We start from the raw sequence: 19,789 nt of genomic DNA, 5'->3' as shown, positions 1-19,789 counted from the left end.
AGGAGGAAGCAAGACAAGTGTGATTCAAAGAATGTTCAACAATATCCAATGATGAAGAGTTGAATGAAAATGAGAATTAGAAGCATTCATTGGATTCAGCTGAAAGTTTCTTGATGACTTCCTCAAGGGCATTTTCAGAGGATTAATGGTTCAATAACAAAAAACAAAAAAAAAAAAACAGTGGACTAAGGAGAGAATGAGTATTGAGGAACCAGAGATAGAGAATGGGGCAATTCTTTAAGGAAATCAAGAATGTAAGCTGGGTAGGATTTAAAGAAGGGGATATTTAAGATACGGTATTTGCCAAAGTCTATTGCCTTATGAGTATTTGTTGAAGTCAATTCCCTAGTGAATTAAAAAGTATAAATTTTTAAGTATAGGTGGACTGATGAGTCTTTGAGTACCTCCTAGCTTTCCATTACAAAAAGATATTCCAGATTCACCCTGTACTTCCCTTGCTCCAGTTCTGGAATCAGTCATTTCTCTAAGGAGCCTTTTTCCTTTTAGTGAGGAATAGTATTTTATAAACTAAGTTTTTAGAAAACATATGTGTTCTCTGGTCCTTAATAGTCATTCATTGCTTCAAAACTTTTTCAAGAAATGTAAATAAGAAATACATATTTTTAAAATTTAAGTAAATGTGTGTGTAAATGTTAAGTAAATATATATACATGTATGTATATATATATACACATACATATGCTCCTCAACTTATGATGAGGTTACATACAGATAAACCCATTATAACTTGAAAATATGCTAACTCAAAAATGCACCTAATCTACTAAACATCATAGCTTAGCCTAGCCTATCTTAAACATGCTCAGAACATTTACATTAGCTTACAGCTGAGCAAAGTCATCTAACACAAAGCCTATTTTATAATAAATTGTTCAATATCTCATGTAATTTATTGAATACTATATTGAAAGTGAAAAACAGAATGGTTGTGTGGGTATTCAAAGTACATTTTCTACAGAAGTGTATTGCTTTCATATCATAATAAAATTGAAAAATTATAAGTTGCATCATTTATACTTAAATTATGAGATGATACTCTTCCCTCTTATATACTTGATAAGATTATTGTTCAATTTTAAATTTCTTGGGTTTGATAATGGTAATATGGCCATATAAGAAAATTTTTTCTTAAGAGATAAATGTTGAATTATTCATGATGTCTGAAATTTACCTTTAAAAGTTTGAACAAAAAAAATTTAGGTAGATAGAAATAAAATACTAACAATTAGTGAATATATACGAAGAGTATATGGATATTCATCAACAATTCTTTAAACTTTTTATGAATTTGAAATTTTTCACAATAAAGTGTTCAAAAATAAAACCAAAGGTGGAAAGATAGACCTTTCACCAAAATGGGAGAAAAGGAAATAAAAATATATATAGGTTCAAAATTGCAACAAGGAAAAAATGAGCTATTTATATCTGATACCTTCTCTTTCCTCTAGGGGTCACCGAGAGCATGAGATGTTGAATTTGTGAGCATGTTGAAGAGGATGCATAAGGTTCACAATCACTGGTGAGGTTTAGGGGAGAAACTGGTGGGCACTGTTGAATCCCAGATGATGTTGAAGACCAAGCATTTGTAGAGTCACATATCTTTATGGCTGTATATTTTCTAGCAAAGCTCCACAATGAAAGTAGAGTAGGGAAGTTGTAAGTGAGGATATCTCAGGACTAGAGTTTTCTAGGTGATTATAAGAGATGTGGCAAAATAATAGATGGTATCAACAAGGGAGAGAGTGTGTTGGAAGAATAAGTCAGGGAGTGAAAAGCATAAAAGGGCTGAGAATTGAAAATGTGAAATAGTTCTGCTTAAAACTTGCCACAATATGATCAAGGGAGTTGGTGATTGGAGTGGAATGAAGAAAGTGGCTAGTGAATTGTGAAGTTGTGGGAATTGTGGGACTAAGAGATGCTTCTGATAAGCATCTCTTGTTGTCTAGAAGTTGGCTAGACTTCGGGAAGAAGATGGCTATGCACCGGATCTCAACACCCTTAATGTGAGTGAATGACCTAAAAGCTAAAAGAAGAAAACAAGGGGTGGAGAGTGCCAGGAGCCACAAATTTCCTAGAACCTCAATCAGAATATTTTCCATTTTATCAGATCATTTGATAAAGGAATTTTTAATATTTACATTGTTTAAAATAGACCATGGTCCAAGATGAAGAACTAGAAGCAGCCCCCACACATTTTTCTCAAGGAGAGGATCAAAAGTTGCAAGTAGATGCCCACCTATGGATGGATCCTCTTGGAGAGAGCATTGTAAATCATCAGAGAAGCAGTGGGAGACACTCAGAGGGAGATGGGGACAAGAAGATCCACTTGCCAAGATCAGAAGGTACTTGGGGGATATGCCTACACATGGGGAAGGGATAAAGGAGAGAACCCCAGGGGCCCATGCTCCCCACACAGACACTGAAACTCAAGCTGTGAGGCTCCTCCCCGCCTCACCCCACCATGGGCCTCCATACTGATCAGCGAACCCCTTGGAGACTGTATAGTAAAGTTGCATTGAAGAGCGGTCTCAGCAGAGTTCTGCTGGCCTCTGTTCCCAGGTTGCCACAGCTGATGCTACTCTGAGCTCTCGGGTCCAGAACAGCTGATCTACACAGGATCAGCTATGCTGCAACTGCCCCCACACCACTCCTTGCCAGGCCAGGGAGGGAGCAGGGAGAGCAGACACTCTCACAGGCTTGTGACTGGAAGACAAGTGCTCCCTCACCCACACACACCAGGGAAGTTAAAAGGGGCAGGAGCTGATCAGTTTGACCAGCTGATTTTCAACAAAGCAGACAAAAACATATACTGTGGAAAGAATGCCTTATTCAATAAATGATGCTGGGAAAATTGTATAGCTACACGTAGAAAACGAAATAGGACCGACCCATATCTCTTGCCATATACAAAAATTAATTTAAGATAGACTAAAGACTTAAATGAAAGGCATGAAATCATAAAAATTCTAGAAGAAAGTGTAGGAAAACCTTTTGTAGATAAAGGCCTAGGCAAAGAATTTATGACTAAGACCCCAAAGGCAAATACAGCAGCAACAAAAGTAAATAAATGGGAGTTAATTAAATTAAAAATCTTCTGCACAGCAAAAGAAGTACTTAACAGAGTGAATAGACAACATATGGAATGGGAGAAAACATTCACAAACTATTCATCTGACAAAGGACTAATTTCCAGAATCTACAATGAACTCGAAGAAATCAGGAAGAAAAAAAACAACCCCATCTATGTTCTCACTAATATGTTCACATTATTAAGTGGGAGCTAAATGATGGGTGCACATGGGCACAAAAAGATGTAAAGGACAATGGAAACTAAGAAGGAAGATGGTGGGAGGGAGATGCAGAATAAAAACTTAACCTATTGTGTACAATGAACATTGCCCTGTTGGCAGGCACACTGAAAACCCTGACTTTAGCATTACAGGGTGTATTCATGTAACAAAAACTTTTGTACCCCCTTAATATTTTGAAATAAAAAATAAATAAATTCTTTAAAATAATTTCACAAGGGGTAAACTATAAATAAATTTTTTATTTATCAGAACAATTTTCACTGATTTAAGAATATATAGATTATTTACACTGGAAGAAAAATGATGTGAATTTAATTTTTAATTGCTAGTCCTATTTCTATAATTTTGTATAATTTACTTTTTGTATAATATACTTTTATTGATGCTCTCAGTAACTATATTCTGTGTTTGGAAATATGATAGAATGATGATTTGGGGACAACTACTCAAGGTATTTCTAAATGGCCATTTAAGCTCCCATCAGAACAAACCCCTCATAGGTAACAGTAAGCTCAATGTATGTTCGTTTATTTATTCATTTTTTTAAATTACCTGAGAGAACAAAAGTAGAAAGATTGTAGAAGGGAATCGAGTTGGAGGAAGGGGATTATAAAAGGAAGACTTACCCATTTTTAAGGCTTTTTAGCCTGAAGACAGGGCCATTGTGGGCAACTATGATTGTGTTAGAAAAATTAGCAGAGGATCTTCCTCAACTATTTAGAGGAATACTGATCAACACATACATGTGAGGGAGCTACACACAGCTAGGGAAAGGAGCACTCCAAAGTATTACAGAAAACAAACAGTTTCCAATAACGCTCACATAAGGGACAGAAATAGTGGAAAACCTCATAATTCCTGAAGCACTAGAATAGATAATCAATGTCTTCCCTCAGTATTAGAGAATTATTAGCTCTGTACTAAAAACTGTTCCTCTTACATAGCAAGTCTTAAAAGCAACAGCCAAAATGATCAAACTGTTTCGAATAACTTAACTACATTTGTGAGCAAAGCTCAATAATATTTAGAAGAATAAAAAGCTATCCAGCACTCAACAAGGTAAAATTTGCAGTGTCTGAAATCCAATAAAAAATGAGTAGCCATACAAAGAAGCACGAAAGTATGATTCATCATAAAGAGAAAAAAATCAATCAAAACTGAGGTAACTGACATGTTTTTATATCTGAGGGTGGTGGGAAGGCACAAGATTTCTTTAGTTATTGTTTCTGAACACACTAATAGAAATTCTTGCTATCTTTTAAAAAGATATTTTATATCTCCTACACTTTCCTAGGAATTCTGTAATCTTACTTGTGAGGAAAACAAGAAATTTTACTATGAAAAGGCAATTGGAGGAGTCTATCAGGTTCCCCAAATAATATGTCATTAGGCATACACAGTGTACTGAGGTCTTATTTGTAACTGACTATAAAAATAACTGGTTGATAATTACATTTTGCTGAAAAGAAGGCCAAGATTATATTTGGATAAGTCACCAAACATTGTAGAAGTAGAGGTGGAGAGAGAGAGAGAGAGAGAGAGAGCGCAGACTATATGACTAGTAGTAATAATAGAGAAAATATTTTTAAATGTAAATAAGTTTAAACAGTCAAATTCATGAGCATAAGTTGGAGGGTGTACATGGAATGCCGAAGAGAAGTACAGGCCTACTTCTCTCCTGCAGTTTTTAATCTCTCTGCCACCAATGATGATCTGCTATCTGAAAAGGGAAAAAATTATGTAAGGAATGTGATAGAACATGAAACATCATCAAATCCGTCATGCAAATTGAGAAGCACATGTTGTTATCCTATTTGCTCTGGGACATGGAAAATATATTTTCATAAAAGCACAAACAGTTATGAGTAAAATCTTGTGGGGAGGTCTACCATTATTACATCATATGGCCCTCCCTACCCATCCTCCTGTTTTTGTCATTCTTTGTCTCTCGCTATGTTTGGAAGGTGTTTTTCTTGTCTAGTTTATCATTTGACACCTGATTAATTAGTGGCTAGAATTGGATAACAAATTAGACATGTGGTGGGGAAAGTGGAAGGAGAGGGGTGAGGTTCTTCCTGAAGAAAATTGTTAACAGAGCTTATAACAGACATTTTATCATCTAGCCATTCATCTTATTTTCATCTGAGTAGAGAAAAAAAATTTAAACCAGCCACAATAACAAGCATGAACAGCATGCTTGTTTAAGTATGTTGGCAACAGATCCAAAATTATCTGATTTTTGATCTGAATTCAAATCCCAGATCTGACACTAACAAAACCTGTGCAAATTGCTTAACTTCTTGGAGTCTTAGTTTTGTTATCTTTAAAATTCATAATAATTCCTATCTTTAGAGTTTCAGGAAGGATGAAAGGGATAAAATAGTTAAAGAGTCTGAAACAAGACAGGAACCCAAGGCAGGCAAGCTTTCTTCCTGCCATTACCTTTCCTTAGATTACCCAGAATGTAGAACCATTAGCTGCAAAACAGTCAGTAGACAAGCCAGAGTCACAGCCAAAATCTTTACCTGCTCTGGGAAATAAGTTTATTGCTACAGCATTTGAGAGTCCCCAAAATACTAATCAAAGCATAGAGTTACTGGCTCAACATAAACATGAACAATGACTTAGAGATGTCCTAAGAATAAATAATTGCTATCTCACTGGTTTCAGGAGGGAAAAAAAAATGACTTGTTTCATGTCAGAAATATGGAATAACAGATGCATTTCTTAAAAGATATTCTTTGAGTCATCCAGGATTATGGCCTTATTTTAAGATAACCCTGGATTAATTAAGACTCTTTTGGTTGTAACTGAGAGAAATCCACCTCACACCAGCTTAATGTTGTTATTGTTTGATTGAGGTGGAAGCTATTGCAATGTATAACTGAAAAATCCAGGTATACCCAGCTTTCAGGCAGAATTGTATACAGGCGCTTAAACACTGTCTTCAGAGGGCTGCCTCTTTTCATCTCCTGATTATACCTTCCAGTGGTTATCTTTATTTTCAATTAGACCCTCCCCCTGGTGGAAAATACATCTTCTAGAAGCTAAAGCTTTCCCTGTCTTTATAATGAGGGAATGCCACAGAAAATATAGTGCTTCTTTCCTAACAGCTTTAGCAAAAGCCTTTGGCAGGATTCTGCTTAATTTGGCTTGAGGCACGTGCCCTTTCTTGAGCTACTCACTGTGGCTAGGAAGGTAGAATCCTCAGGTTGTGTGCCCCACTATGGGGTGGTGGTCCTGGGGCACAAGAGTGGGAATGGCGCCCCCTACACCCCAGCATACAAGAGAGGAGCTCTATAACCAGGAAAAAGAGAAGGGAAAAAAGTTCGGTGCAGGTAACAGCATTACTAGATCCTTTCAGAGTCAATATTCATTCACCATTATTACAATTTCTATCAAACTACCATGTGTAGTATAAGCTGTAATTTTGGGTGTTTAGAAAGAACCAGTTCGTTTCAGTTAATTTGACCATTTTGGTTGGAATGTGGAGTTGAAGTGGAGTCAATCAGAAAAGGAGTCTGGTCAATTGGTGGTAATGAAAGACAGAGGTTGGTTCCTGAGCTCCTTTTCTGAGTTTCAATTCCCAGCTTGTGCATCCTCATCCTGCTCCCCCAACTGCCCAGTGATCTAGAGTTGTACAAGGCCCCAAGACTGTCCCAACTTGTCTGTCTCTCCATCTTTCATTTCCATACACCTGGGGAAAGATGCACCTTTCAAGCAGTGACCTCTAGAATATCCAGCGCTCCAGTGTTCTCCTTTACTTGAGACCCCTAGAGTTAGATATTCTATGGTCTTCAGAAGGGTCTTTAAATAATATCCAGATTAATCCAGTTATCTCACTCAGGCAGGTATCCAACCAACCATTGTTTATTACCGGCCTCAGATTTCCAAGCCCTGTGTTGGTTTTCTCCTCTTCCTCTTCAGACTTGTCTCCATTCACCATTGACTTGGGAAACACTTACTGATCACCATTTAAATGCTAGAGTCATGTTAGACCTAGAGAGAAAGTGGGGAAGTAGAACTAACTAATCACCATCCAAAAGATTAAAATCTCTAAGGAGAATGCCATTCATTTTCCTAGGGAGTGAACTGAGAGTTTGGTTTAAGGTTTCTGTTTCTCTAACGCAATGCCCAGGCTGAATGCCTCATCCACCTCCGGAAATAGCACCTTTAGCTCACAGCCCACCAAAGGTTTGGCTCTTCCTTGAAAATTGGAATTGAATCAATGTATTTGGACTGTGAGTTAAACTGGAAGTAAAGAAATTTAGTTAAGCAAAACAGCTATGTGAATTTTTGCTCAGGTTGAGTTTCACTGGTGCACTTACCTTCCTTTGCCATTTGTGCTTAATCCTATGAAGTTCAAAACAATTTTGTATACCGTCAGATATATGTTAAATGGGTGTTTTTAGCAGGCTCTGTGTACATGCTTTATTTTTGTTGCTTTCTGCTCCCACATTCACAGAGACTATGATGACGATACTGTACCACCATATACCAGAGCCTTGTCACACTGTGGTTTTCAGGAATGATAACTGAGTCATGTTATAGGTAAGATAACAATATAATAGATCCATAAAATCATGACTTTGGTAGCCCTGTTCTCAGTAAGGAAGAAAGAATATAATATTCTGGGACTGGGAAAAAATTAAAGAATTAGAGATCCACAAAAGGCTAACTTGCTATCCACATTCTATACTGTGGCAGAAAGACCTTATTATTTCCAAACCCGCCAGAGTTTTTACAGTCCCCATTTTACTTGATTTCAGCAGTATTGATACTGTTGTTTATTCCCTTTTAAAAAGAATTTCTTCCTTGGATGCCAAGATTCTATAAGATCCTGCCACCCCCATCTTCTCTCACGTCTCTTTCTCACTCTTCTTTGCTGTCAATTTAATTATCTTTTCCTGTGTCAATGTAGGTATCCATCACTCAGCTGTCCATTTAAAACTTTTTTTCAACAAATATTTATTGTTCAACTACTATAGGCCAAACACCGGAATAGATACTAGAAGCACAGTGTTAAGCAAAACAGATACCATCTCTGCCCTCAGAGAGCTAACAATATAGTAAAACTGTTGGTTTCCTAGGTTGGATATTTGTGTCCTTGCATTCTTTAAAATCACATAAAGATATAACAGCATAACATCTTTTCCTTCCTCCCTTCCAAGCTAACACAAAGGATCAGATTGTCAAATCAGGCAGGATCAGGCAGATCAGAGTTCTGCCCAGCATCATGCTTTATTGATAATTCCAAGGCTACAAGCAATCAACAGGCCTCATTACAACAGGGAAAAGGCAGGACCATCCTTCTTTGCTCCCTAGGTCCTTCCACTCTGCTACAGATATGCTCTTTCTAACCCCGAGTAGTAGATGATCATGTGTGTGATTTCTATTCTGTATGCTGTCAAGAAATGTGCAAGGTCTGGGATTTTACCCTGCTTTTACACTAACAAGCTAAGCTTTTACTGTTTCATGGATGCTGACAAAAGACATGAGACTCCTGGGTCAGAAAAAAGGACTTTGTTATTCATGGCAAAAGCAGTGGCCAGAGCTGCATTTGTTTTTGTCAGTTACCAATGTTCCCCAAATCCCCCTGCAGTGACACAAAGAGCCCATTATGGATGTCTGTACCTGCAATCGGTTGTATTACATCAGGGAAACACTGAGTTTGGAGGATCTACCACTTTTATAGTTAGTGGAAACAAGTCTGCTCTTTTTCTCAGGGGAGATGTTAGCTCATTTCTCTGTGGAAATACAGTCTTAAAAAATGGCTTGGGCAAAGAGCGAGCAGGGCCCTGCATTCTTAACATACACAGCAAAACTGTGTAGAGCCTGTGGCAAATTCTTTCCCAACATATACCTTCGTTAAGAATGCACTAATGTGATTTGAGATTCTCAATAATTTGAAAATTCCCTCTCTCTTTTATATCTTTAAATCAATTCTCTATTGACCCTTTTCAATGAGTATTTAAGCTTCTGCAAGTGGCATTCACCTTTTTTTTTTTTTTTTGAGATAGAGTCTCTCTCTTTTGCCCTGGCTAGAGTGCCGTGGCGTCAGCCTAGCTCACAGCAACCTCAAACTCCTGGGCTTCAAGTGATCCTTCTGCCTCAGCCTCCCGAGTACTGGGACTACAGGCATGTGCCACCATGCCCGGCTAATTTTTTTCCTATATATATTTTTGCCTGTCCAAATCATTTCTTTCTATTTTTAGTAGAGACGAGGTCTCACTTTTGCTCAGGCTGGTCCCAAACTCCTGACCTCGAGCGATCCTCCCGCCTCGGCTTCCCAGAGTGCTAGGATTACAGGCGTGAGCCACCGTGCCCGGCCGGCATTCACCTTAAAAACCCTCTCCCACTACCACAATTTTCTGTCTAAATACAACCCCTTCTCCTTAAGAGTCAAACTTATTATGAGGCATGTCTTAATGCCCTGTCTTCCTTTCTCTGTCTCCTACTTCTTCTTCAACCCAACCCACTGCAATCTGGAACCAATCCAGCCACTCCATTGAAACAGTTTTCTATGTCTCAGCATCCCTCTCTGTAAATAGGAGTAATATCACTATTTACTTTATAGGGCTATTTTGAGTATTAAATATGATAATTTATGTAAAGAATTTAGAGGCAAGTGCAGTGACTCACGCATGTAATCCAGCCCTTTGGGAGGCTGAGGCAGGAGGATAGCTTGAGGCCAGGAGTTCAAGACTAGCCTGGATAATACAGTAAGACCTTGTCTCTACAAAATTGTTTTTTTAACAAATTAGCCAGGCATGGTGGTGGAATGCAACTGTAGTCCCAGCTACTCAGCAGGATCACTGAGCTCAGGAATTTGAGACTTCAGTAAGCTATGATAACGCCACTGCACTCCAGCCTGGGCAGCAGAGCAAGAACCTGTCGTCAAAAAAATAAAAATAATTTAGAGTAGTGCATGACATATAATAAGTGTTTAATAACTGTTACATAGGAATATGATTATTAACATCCTTCTCATCAATGTCATCAGTGAAATCCTTGTTCCTAATTTCACTGGACACATTGCATTTCCTACTTGACATCTCTGTGTGGATGACTTTTTCCTTGACTTTGATGATCCCAAACTCTTTTGGTTTTCCTCCTACTTGTTTGTATCCCCTCTAGGTCAGCTTTGTGTGTTCCTACCTCAGCCTGCCTTAAATGTTAGTATTCATCAGGATTTACAATTGCACTCCTTTCTCTTCTCAATCTGTATGCTTTTGCTTGGTAATATCACCCCTCTTGTGGATTGAATTGCTAACTATATGGAGATGGCATAGATAAGTTAATAGCTCTGAAAGGAAGGTAGTCTCAAGGAGGTATGACATAAATCTGAAATAGATTGAGGGAAAACTATAGGCCTCTGTGAGGTAGTGGTATTGGGTGAACATCTATAGGATGTATAGGCGCTCACTAGGTAAAGGGGAGGTGGAATAAAGTAAAAGAGAATCAAGGAACTTAAAGAAGATCAGTGTTGCTAAAAGATAGTAAGGAAAAAGAGTAGCAAGATAGGGTTAGAGGAGGAGGCAGAGACCAGACCACACAGAGACCTGCATATCATGCTGATGTTCAGTCTAATCCTAAAAGAAATGAGAAGTGATTGAATGGTATAAAACTGTGGGATAATTGGCTACATTTTTATTGATTACATCACTGTGCATCCTACAGAAGATATTGGAGGGCCCACTGGTGGATATGGAGGGATCCATCAGTGTAGTTGGATTAGTGTGGAACAGTGGATATGAGAAGTGAACAGATTTGACAAGTGGTGGGAAGTAAGTTTGATACAGTGAAATTTAATATTAGATTGGATATGGGTGGAGGAAAGTGTCAAGGATTACTCCTGAGTTTCAGGCTTGTGTATATAGATAAATAGTAGTTGAAAAATCAGCTCATATTTTTCTCCTCATCTTAGTCCACATACTCAATTGCTTAGTAGATATCCCCAACTTTCCATCTCACTTGCCCATCAAAACATTTACGTCCATAACTGAACTATTTTTCTAATATCCAATGTTTCTCCTCTTGTGCTATTTTGGTGAATGCCACGACCATCCATCCGATTGCTCAAGGGAGGTGACCTTGACTCTTTCTTCTCCATCACATTCACTTAGTAACCAAGGCATGTGGTTTTCTTCTCCTTAACTTCTTTTACATCTGCCCACACCTCTCTATATCCATTGCTACTAGCTTAGGTCAGGTCTTCATCATCTTTTGTCTGGATTCTGGCAATGGTTATTGATTGGCTTCTCTGCTTTCAATTTCCCACCCATCTAATCTATTATTCACCCTATTAATTCTCACTGCTTATAAAGTAAAGCCATAATTCCTTGGTATGTTGTAAAAGACCCTCCATGATCAGGCTCCAGCCACATCTTAAGCATAATCTTTTTCCACTTAACCCTTACTCTATATGGGCCAAACTAATTGCATTTTCTATGAGAGTGCATATTGTCCTTCTGTCCTTAGCACAAGATAAAAAGCCCTTTGAGCTTTGCTTTTTCTTAGTATTGTCATTCTCTTCAAACGTCCTAATTGCTTCTTTCCTGAACTAAGTGTTTTTTGTTATTGCTTGGTGAATGCCTGAACTAGAAAACAGGTAACTTTTTTTTTTTTTTACAGCAAAGGCAGAAATTAGGGAAACAATAATTTCCACAAGGTTACCAGCATGCATTTATAAGACACTAACTTAGATCTGAGTGTCAAGCTACCAGAGGTTTTAGTTGCCAAGAAAGGAACAGAAGGAAAAAGCAGAGGCTAAAGCTTGGGGGGCAAAGGTAGGGAATGATCATTCACTGTGAGGAAACCATTCAAGAAGGCGACTTTAGCATCCTTGGCACTATTAGATGTATCAGGACTTTGTACAGGCAGTTTGATAAACCTTTAACATTTGTGATAAAGATGAACTGAGATTGTCACAAATCTCTAAATTCATTAAAACCTTGACGGAATGTAATTTCCCCAATAAATACTAAGAAAAATAATTACAAAGTATGACTTTTTAGACGTTTGGTGAAATATAGATTAAAACATTATATGGATTAGAGATCAACAAATCTTTCTGAAAAGTAGATGCCATGTTTGAACTGCACTTGGTGACTTTCTCCTGCACTCCAGTTTACAGCATGCATCCGTTAAGATGATTTTGCTTACAAGCAATAGAGTCATGCCACTCAAAATGCTTAAACAAAAAAAGGGGTTATGATCACTTAACTGAGAAGTTCAGCTGTAAGGAGAACTTCAGGCATAGTTCAATCAGAGCTCCAACTCCAGGTCTCTGTGAGTTCTTCAGTTCTGTCCTATCTTTAGTGTAGCTTCCATCACGGGAGTGGCTACTGCAAAATGGCTCATATCCACACCTTACAGTTTCCAGAGCAAGGCGGCATCTATGTTCCAGGATTCCCAACCTACACACTGAGATTTGTGCTGACTGAATCAGATCTAAACTAGTTCATTCTTCACGAGAAAGCCATATGCTAATGCAGATCCAATTGCTGTGGTAAGTGGAGATGAAATTACGCAGAGTCCACCCTAGAACAGGAAGAGGGGTGGTGTACATGAATCCCACATAAACTACACAGCTTCTCTGAAATGAAAGAGGTAAACTTTCACGAAGGAAAAGCTGGGGGTTATTTAGCATGAGAGAAGAAGAAAAATGGGTGAATCCCAACCAGCAACCAGTCAATACTCACTACAGACACAGTTTGAATTTATTCATCAGAAAATTCAGAAATGATTTTGCACCTCAGATTTTTATAGCTTCTGTGAATAGTCAAAAACAAATGTTAAGATTCTACTACAAGGGTGAAGCAAAGCCAAAGAGCCCAATTCTGAGAAATCTCATTTGTGAATATAGATGGATAAGAAAACTGAATGCTGTGGCTGGCTCTCAAACCACTCATCCATTCAGTCATCCATGGTACATTTATAAGGTGTCTACACCAGAAAATGCTTCACACAATAAGATCTTTGACTTTAATGAGTTCATTCTATCAGGCACTCCAGAATTATGAGCAAAAAGCCAGCAGTTTTGATATATAAAGTGATTACCATTATGATAGAAAATAGGGAAAATAAGGCCACATGGAAAACTTAGTGTAATCTTCACCACACTCTTCAATATTTCCTTCAAACCTAATATTTCTACAATGAAATCTCCAACATAAAGCACCCCAGGAACACATATTTTCAATTAACAGGTTTCTGAGAATAGTGTATTAAAAGGCAAATGGAAGAATAATTTATCTTACTCTGGTTCTCAGGTAAATGGTCACACAATCTAAGAAAAATAATATGAAACAATTTGGTTGTTTGGAAACAAAAATGGATCATTGTTGTCTTAGGGAGCTTTTATGTGCAAAATATGCTTGATAAAAATATGAATTCTTTTAAGATATTATATTCTGTGCCCATCTGGGGAAATAGTTTTGGGATAAATACAGCAAAAATATTTAGAGAAAGTATATTAAAAGGAAAAACAGCAGACATAGTTGATTCTTTTTGACAGTGTTTTATAGCATAAAAATCATGAAATCCTGTGTCCATATCACAGTGATAACGCTGAACAAAATTCTAATCACTTTGTCATTATTCCCAGCAATGTCCTGGAGCTCCAATTCTAAGGGCAGGGCTTTCCATAAGCGTCCAACATGAAGATATAACTCAGAGAATTTTTGAGAAATCGTTTCTTCACATGAAGTATACTTGATAATAACATTTTAATGTAATATTGACATTTCTGGTTTTTAACTCTGTTGGACAGAAGTTTGATGGAAAAGAAAATCACTTATGACAGTTCCAGCAGGAGGGTCTAATATCATGGCAATTTAACCTGGTTTTATCCTATATCAGAGATACTCCGTCAGAAAAGGAGTAACATTTCCTTCACATTTTGCAGAAGCAAATTATTTCCTATGACAAATAATGCTAAAACTATCTTGAATTTATCTATAATTTCATTTGCTCTAATACATACATATATTTAAATATTTTGAACTAAGGATTGATTTGGAAATCTGGACTGAATTGGTCTAATTTTGTCAAACAACTGACAAATTGAGTCAAATCATAACTTCTGTGGTCCATGTGACATTTACAGTTGAAAGAGGACTGTCTACATTCTTGCTACTTAGAATGTGTGATCCACAGGCCAGTGCATAAGAATTTACTTGGATCTAGTTAGAAATGCAGAATCTCAGTCCTCAGCTGCAGATCTCCTGGATCAGCAACTGCATTTTAACAAGATCCCAGGGTAATCGAAGCACTGACTGTACCAGGCAATCTCAAATCTGGCTACCGATGAGAAATACTCCGGGTGATTTAAAAATGTTTTGATTCCTAGGCCTTACTCCAGACTAATTAAATCAGACTCTTTAAGGGTGGGCCCCTGGCATCAGTATTTTTAAATGCTTACCAAGTGATTCTAGTGTGCTGCCAGGTTTGAAAACTGTCAGTTACACAATGCCCAATCAGTAAATTCATGTATTCTGAAAGGGCAAAAAAGAAAAAGCAAGTCAAACCAATTACTTAGTATTTGGTACCACTCTATGAACGATTGATTTTTTTTAACTCTTAATAAGTTTGCTTTGCTACTGGGTGAACACAGCCTGTTACGTTTCAACCTGCCCTGAAGTACACTGTATTGCAAATCAAGAAGAGGAATGCTTTAGTATCCAAATTAATTAAAAGGAGATTTTAGGTTTGTTTCTCAACTTTATTTCATTTTGCCAACTTTATTCTCCAGCCTGACAGATCTAAATGCTAAATTTCAGACAATGTGCCCCTCACAGCCACTGCACTTTTGAGTTGCCTGCTTGCTTCTCCATGTGCTCAATTCTCATTTTTCCCCCAAGCATTTCCTTCTCTCCCTGAGCCAAATGGATTTCCCCTGAATTCTTGTATTGTTCACTGCTCCTGTAATGCACTCTTACTTTGTGGTCTTACATGGTTAGCTCCATCAGTTAGTGGAATAAAATAACCCTTTTAATTTCTCTATATAGTCTCAAGCATTAGAATATGCCAAAATTGTGTGCATAAATAGGAAAAAAAAAATCACAGGATGGCACATATAGTCATTATTAACCCATTTTATAGATGAGAAAACTGAGTCGCGCACGGGAAAGTAACTGGCTAAGTTTCAACACTAAGATATTTTTTCCAAGACCACCTGACTGAAAGTGCAAAGGAAGTTTGGCTTGCTGTATATGTGTGTGTACACGCGCACGCATGTATGTGTGTATATGTGTATGTTTGTTTTTTCTACAGTATAGTACTTTGATAACTCTGGGGCAGATTAAGAATATGAAACATTAAAACATACTAAAAGAAAGTTCATTATCAAGATCTATGCCTATTCTTATCTCTGGAATGGACCCAGTCATTTTTCTTATTTTTGCTAACTTTGTTTCTTTTGTCAAAGAACTATTGAAGTTTGGTGGGTAAGTCATGGGGAGGTGGTCATATTATGCTTCTTTCTTTAAAATTACTTTTTATTACACAAATAACACCTATATAACTGTTTCTTGTAAAATATTAGAACATCATAGATATGGCTAAAATCTTTTTATCCAACACACCGCCACACGTACCCAGAACTCCACCCATCTGGATACTTTTTCCCTCTTCAGACACAGCCATCTATACCTATGCACATCCATTATGAAATTTTTCATACATTTAAATACATATGGCATATGATCATTCTTGATGATGGAAAAATCATTTCTCATTTAAAACATATTACTAATGGGAAGTAAGAATTTTATTGATATGTCTAAGATAAAAAACCTGAGAAGGGTATCTAATTCCAGGGTTGACAGATTAAGCTTAAAATTATATCTCAACTCCACAGAATAATACCCTAAAGATAGACAAAAATTTAGGCAGCATAATATAAATGGAGAATTCTGGTTTAACATCAGTTTATATGAAAAAAACTTAGATGTTTTGTTATCAGTGAGTGACTCAAATTCTAGTACTTCAAAAAGTCAGTAATTCTTATCTCTAAAATAAGATTTCTTTTAAAAATAAGGAATCACTACAGAATATCTAATTTTTAAAGGAAAATACCAGATCATATAAAATATGTAAAATATAGAACCAGCAGTTTTAAGTGTGGGACTCTTTTGTAAAAATGGGACCTAATATATTCTTTGTATAGATTTTTTCTTTTTCATTAAAAAAATGCTAAGTAAAAACTCTTGCTTCTCTCAAATCATATCCTCTAGTCTTTATTAAAGTAAAAAACATTCATTAGAGATCATAGGTTTGTAGAATGAAAAGGTGCTATGATTAGTCATTGCAATAGTATTTCTTCTCCATTTTGATGTCTTCTTGGGTAAGGGTCTTGTCTTGCCCTGTGGAATTAATGCTGCTTGTTGCAAACCTAACTGTCTAGTAGGATGACTTATATTTTAGTGAAGAATATTCACACCGAACATTCTTTGCCAGAATATCTAGGATTGGGGGAGGGAAAGTCAGGACATTCTATGCATGAAACACACACTTCCCCATGTTAAATCTCCACCTCTCTAAAAAAGATGATTTTTACTTTTAAACTTACTGAAAGATATAGATTTTTATTTTATTAAAAAAAATCCCCAAACAAGTAAATTTAGAAGTTTTTCCTCCACTGATTACCTGAAAATACTTCCCTATGTTTTTGGATATCTTCTTTTTGTGATTTTAGATACACAAGTACTGATTACATAGGGCACAGGAAGTGTAGGTTCTGAGAGATAAATTTATTTTTCTTTCCTGATGGAAGATGACCATTATATTCATTTATCATGACCTTAGCTGATCACAAGACGTAGGTGATCATGAATCTTGACCTCTTTCCATTTTTTCTAAAATTAAAATAACCTCTCATATAAGCATGATATTTCAGAAAATGGCACCTGGAGTGAGAAGGAACAAGCTGAATCAATGGAGAAAATATACTGATGTATTTTTAAGAACACCAAACCATGGTTTTATTTTAATTTATCTATCTCTGCCCTGACGTCCACCATAGCACATGAGGAGATTCAAGGTCTTACCTCTATTACTGGCTTTATTCAACAGCGTCAGACCAATAATAGGTGTTTGTCCGCTAGTGTGTGCTGCTCCAGATAGAGTAGCTCATTGTAATTCTCCCCTCCGCTTTTTCTTCCCCAAGGAAATATCTGTATCTCAGATCTGTCTAATTAACTAGTATGTGAAGTATAGAAAATTGTGAGACAATCCCTATGCTCATCGTAGCTGGGATTTAAAAAGCTCAATAAAGTTTCCATCTACGTTTTCTTGTTTACACAGTGGAGCAAAATGGATCAAACAAGCAAAGATTTGTGGCAACAGAGATGGTGCCTTTGTACAACATAACACATACTGTGTATCAAAGAAATGTTGTGCCACTTCTCCGAAGCTGACATTGGAATAACATTGTAATCCTGGCCATCTGTCTTCCTCCTCTAGATGTCGATGAATGTGCGGTGGTGAATGGAGGCTGCCAGCAGCGCTGTATTAACACTCTGGGCACCTTCCACTGTGAATGTGCTACGGGATACAGACTCCATGCTGATGAACGCACCTGCATAAGTGAGTAAATACTAGAACCAGCTTGAAGCCATTTTCAATGAAAATCGACCTGCCCATGTAGGGGTAGGAAAGAAAGGTTTTTCTATTGTAAAATCATCTATAGAAACTGATGGTTTTCAAGTACAATTGTGTCTCTTAGAATAAACACAAAAAAACCCATATCTTGTTATTAAAAGACTGAAAGACAATAAAAAAAAAACAGGAGAAGGGGATATAGAAATTAATATTTACAAGAAAATGTATGAGTTCCCAAATGTGTGAATATTTCCGTAGTATATAATTTAAGCCATTTGCAGTAAAGTATAAATTGTTAGCTGTTACTTATAGACAACAAGTACAGTGAACCACAATGAAGTGAGGATTGTGGGCCATTATAATTACTGGCCATGATGTTCACTCAGTTGAGACCAGACTTAGAACTGGACTCAGAATCAGATTCATGATTAAAATTCAAGCTTCAGCAAAACTGTAACAAATTATATGCCAAGGAGTTAAGGTTATATGCTTAAGTATAGTCAAATCTACAAACATTAAATCTGAGATTACTATGTATTCATTGTGCATCAAAACATTCTTAAATATAATTTTTGGGTGGTAGGATTATTATTTTTAATTTTCTTTGTATGTTTCTGAATTTTACATGTTTCCTAAAATGAGCATAGGGTACTTTTATAAACAAAAAAGGAACGAACTTTTAAAATATTATGTTTCTGTATGATTTATAAATGTTCCTTGTTGTTTTAACTGAGGTAAGTTACATAGAAGTGGTTTTATTTTCATTGAGTGATGATCCTCATATGGCAAAAAGATACATTCTAATTTCATCTGCATGTTCTTTTAAAACATAGTTATTATATTTAAAAAGTAGTACCTTGTACAGCACAATTTAATTGCTGGCTTTGTTATATAGGGTCTGTTAACTACTCCATCTATACAAACTTACAGAATCTTATAAGGTATTCTATAATTATGAATCTTGGAAGAGAAGTCAGCCAATTTCACCTAGTTTTATAAATATACTCTCTCTTCCTTTTTCTTAGTATGTCCTATAGGAAATGAGAGAAGCCCAAGGCAAGCAGGTAAGGCTCGCCTTGGTCACAGGTCTGATTTGGATATGAGAAAACAGGTTCTGAGAGCAAAAATCGGACTTTTCCAAAGTCAAGTGAAGGTACAAATAAAAGACCAATATCCAGGGAATTCAATACCATTATGATTGTACCTACATTAACCACAAGTTGTAGGACAACAGCACATGTATATTTAAATTGAAACATCTCCTTATTTTTGGAGGATTCCTGGTTTTAGCAACAGAAATCCCTTTCTTGACCCCATTCCCAACCTGTAAGGTCTTCAGCTGTTAACATCCTTAAACTGCCACTATAACTTCTCTCAGTCACAAAATATTTAAGAGCAGTGGGATTGCTGATACATACAGATGAGATATTTATGAGTAAAAGCTGACCTGGTGAATTTTTGTGTCTGACATAAAAATATTCTGCAAAGTAGTTATGTGTATGAATCTATGATATCCGGCCTTTGCAATAAGGTAAAATGAACACTCTCGTCACCAACTAACTAAATTGTATTTACAAGTGTAATTAGTTTTCTAAACCCTGGCAGTTATTAGCTATTTCTTAGTAAAATCATTAAGCTCTTCCCTTATTCCTTACTATCACTACCCTTGAATTTTCCAATTTTTGTTTTAAGGACATCAGGTCAAAAGTGGAGTTGGATAAGGCTATTATGGTTTGTCTTTTCTATTTCTCTTCCTTAAAATCTGATTCTTATTGTACATATACATGGACACTATGGTAATAACTTACAGTTCCATATGCTGATCTCCTTATGTAGAATTTTAAGCATAGTGT

The 19,789-nt window shown here is 36.7% G+C and overlaps 1 protein-coding gene across 1 annotated transcript in view; it reads left to right on the top strand.

Moving 5' to 3' along the window:
* The first annotated feature begins 2,176 nt into the window (after nt 1-2,176).
* The window catches only part of LOC138385770 (EGF-like and EMI domain-containing protein 1), a 94,601-nt gene continuing 76,988 nt past the window's right edge, over nt 2,177-19,789 (top strand). Inside the window, 2 exon segments of the mRNA XM_069472000.1 lie at nt 2,177-2,363; nt 17,799-17,921. Coding sequence (XP_069328101.1) covers nt 2,177-2,363; nt 17,799-17,921 — 310 coding nt within the window.

This window comes from Eulemur rufifrons, chromosome 7 (genome assembly GCF_041146395.1).
Source record: "Eulemur rufifrons isolate Redbay chromosome 7, OSU_ERuf_1, whole genome shotgun sequence".
Taxonomy (NCBI): domain Eukaryota; kingdom Metazoa; phylum Chordata; class Mammalia; order Primates; family Lemuridae; genus Eulemur; species Eulemur rufifrons.
Note: the sequence above shows the minus strand (reverse complement) of the source record. Positions and strands in the feature narration are given on the sequence as shown.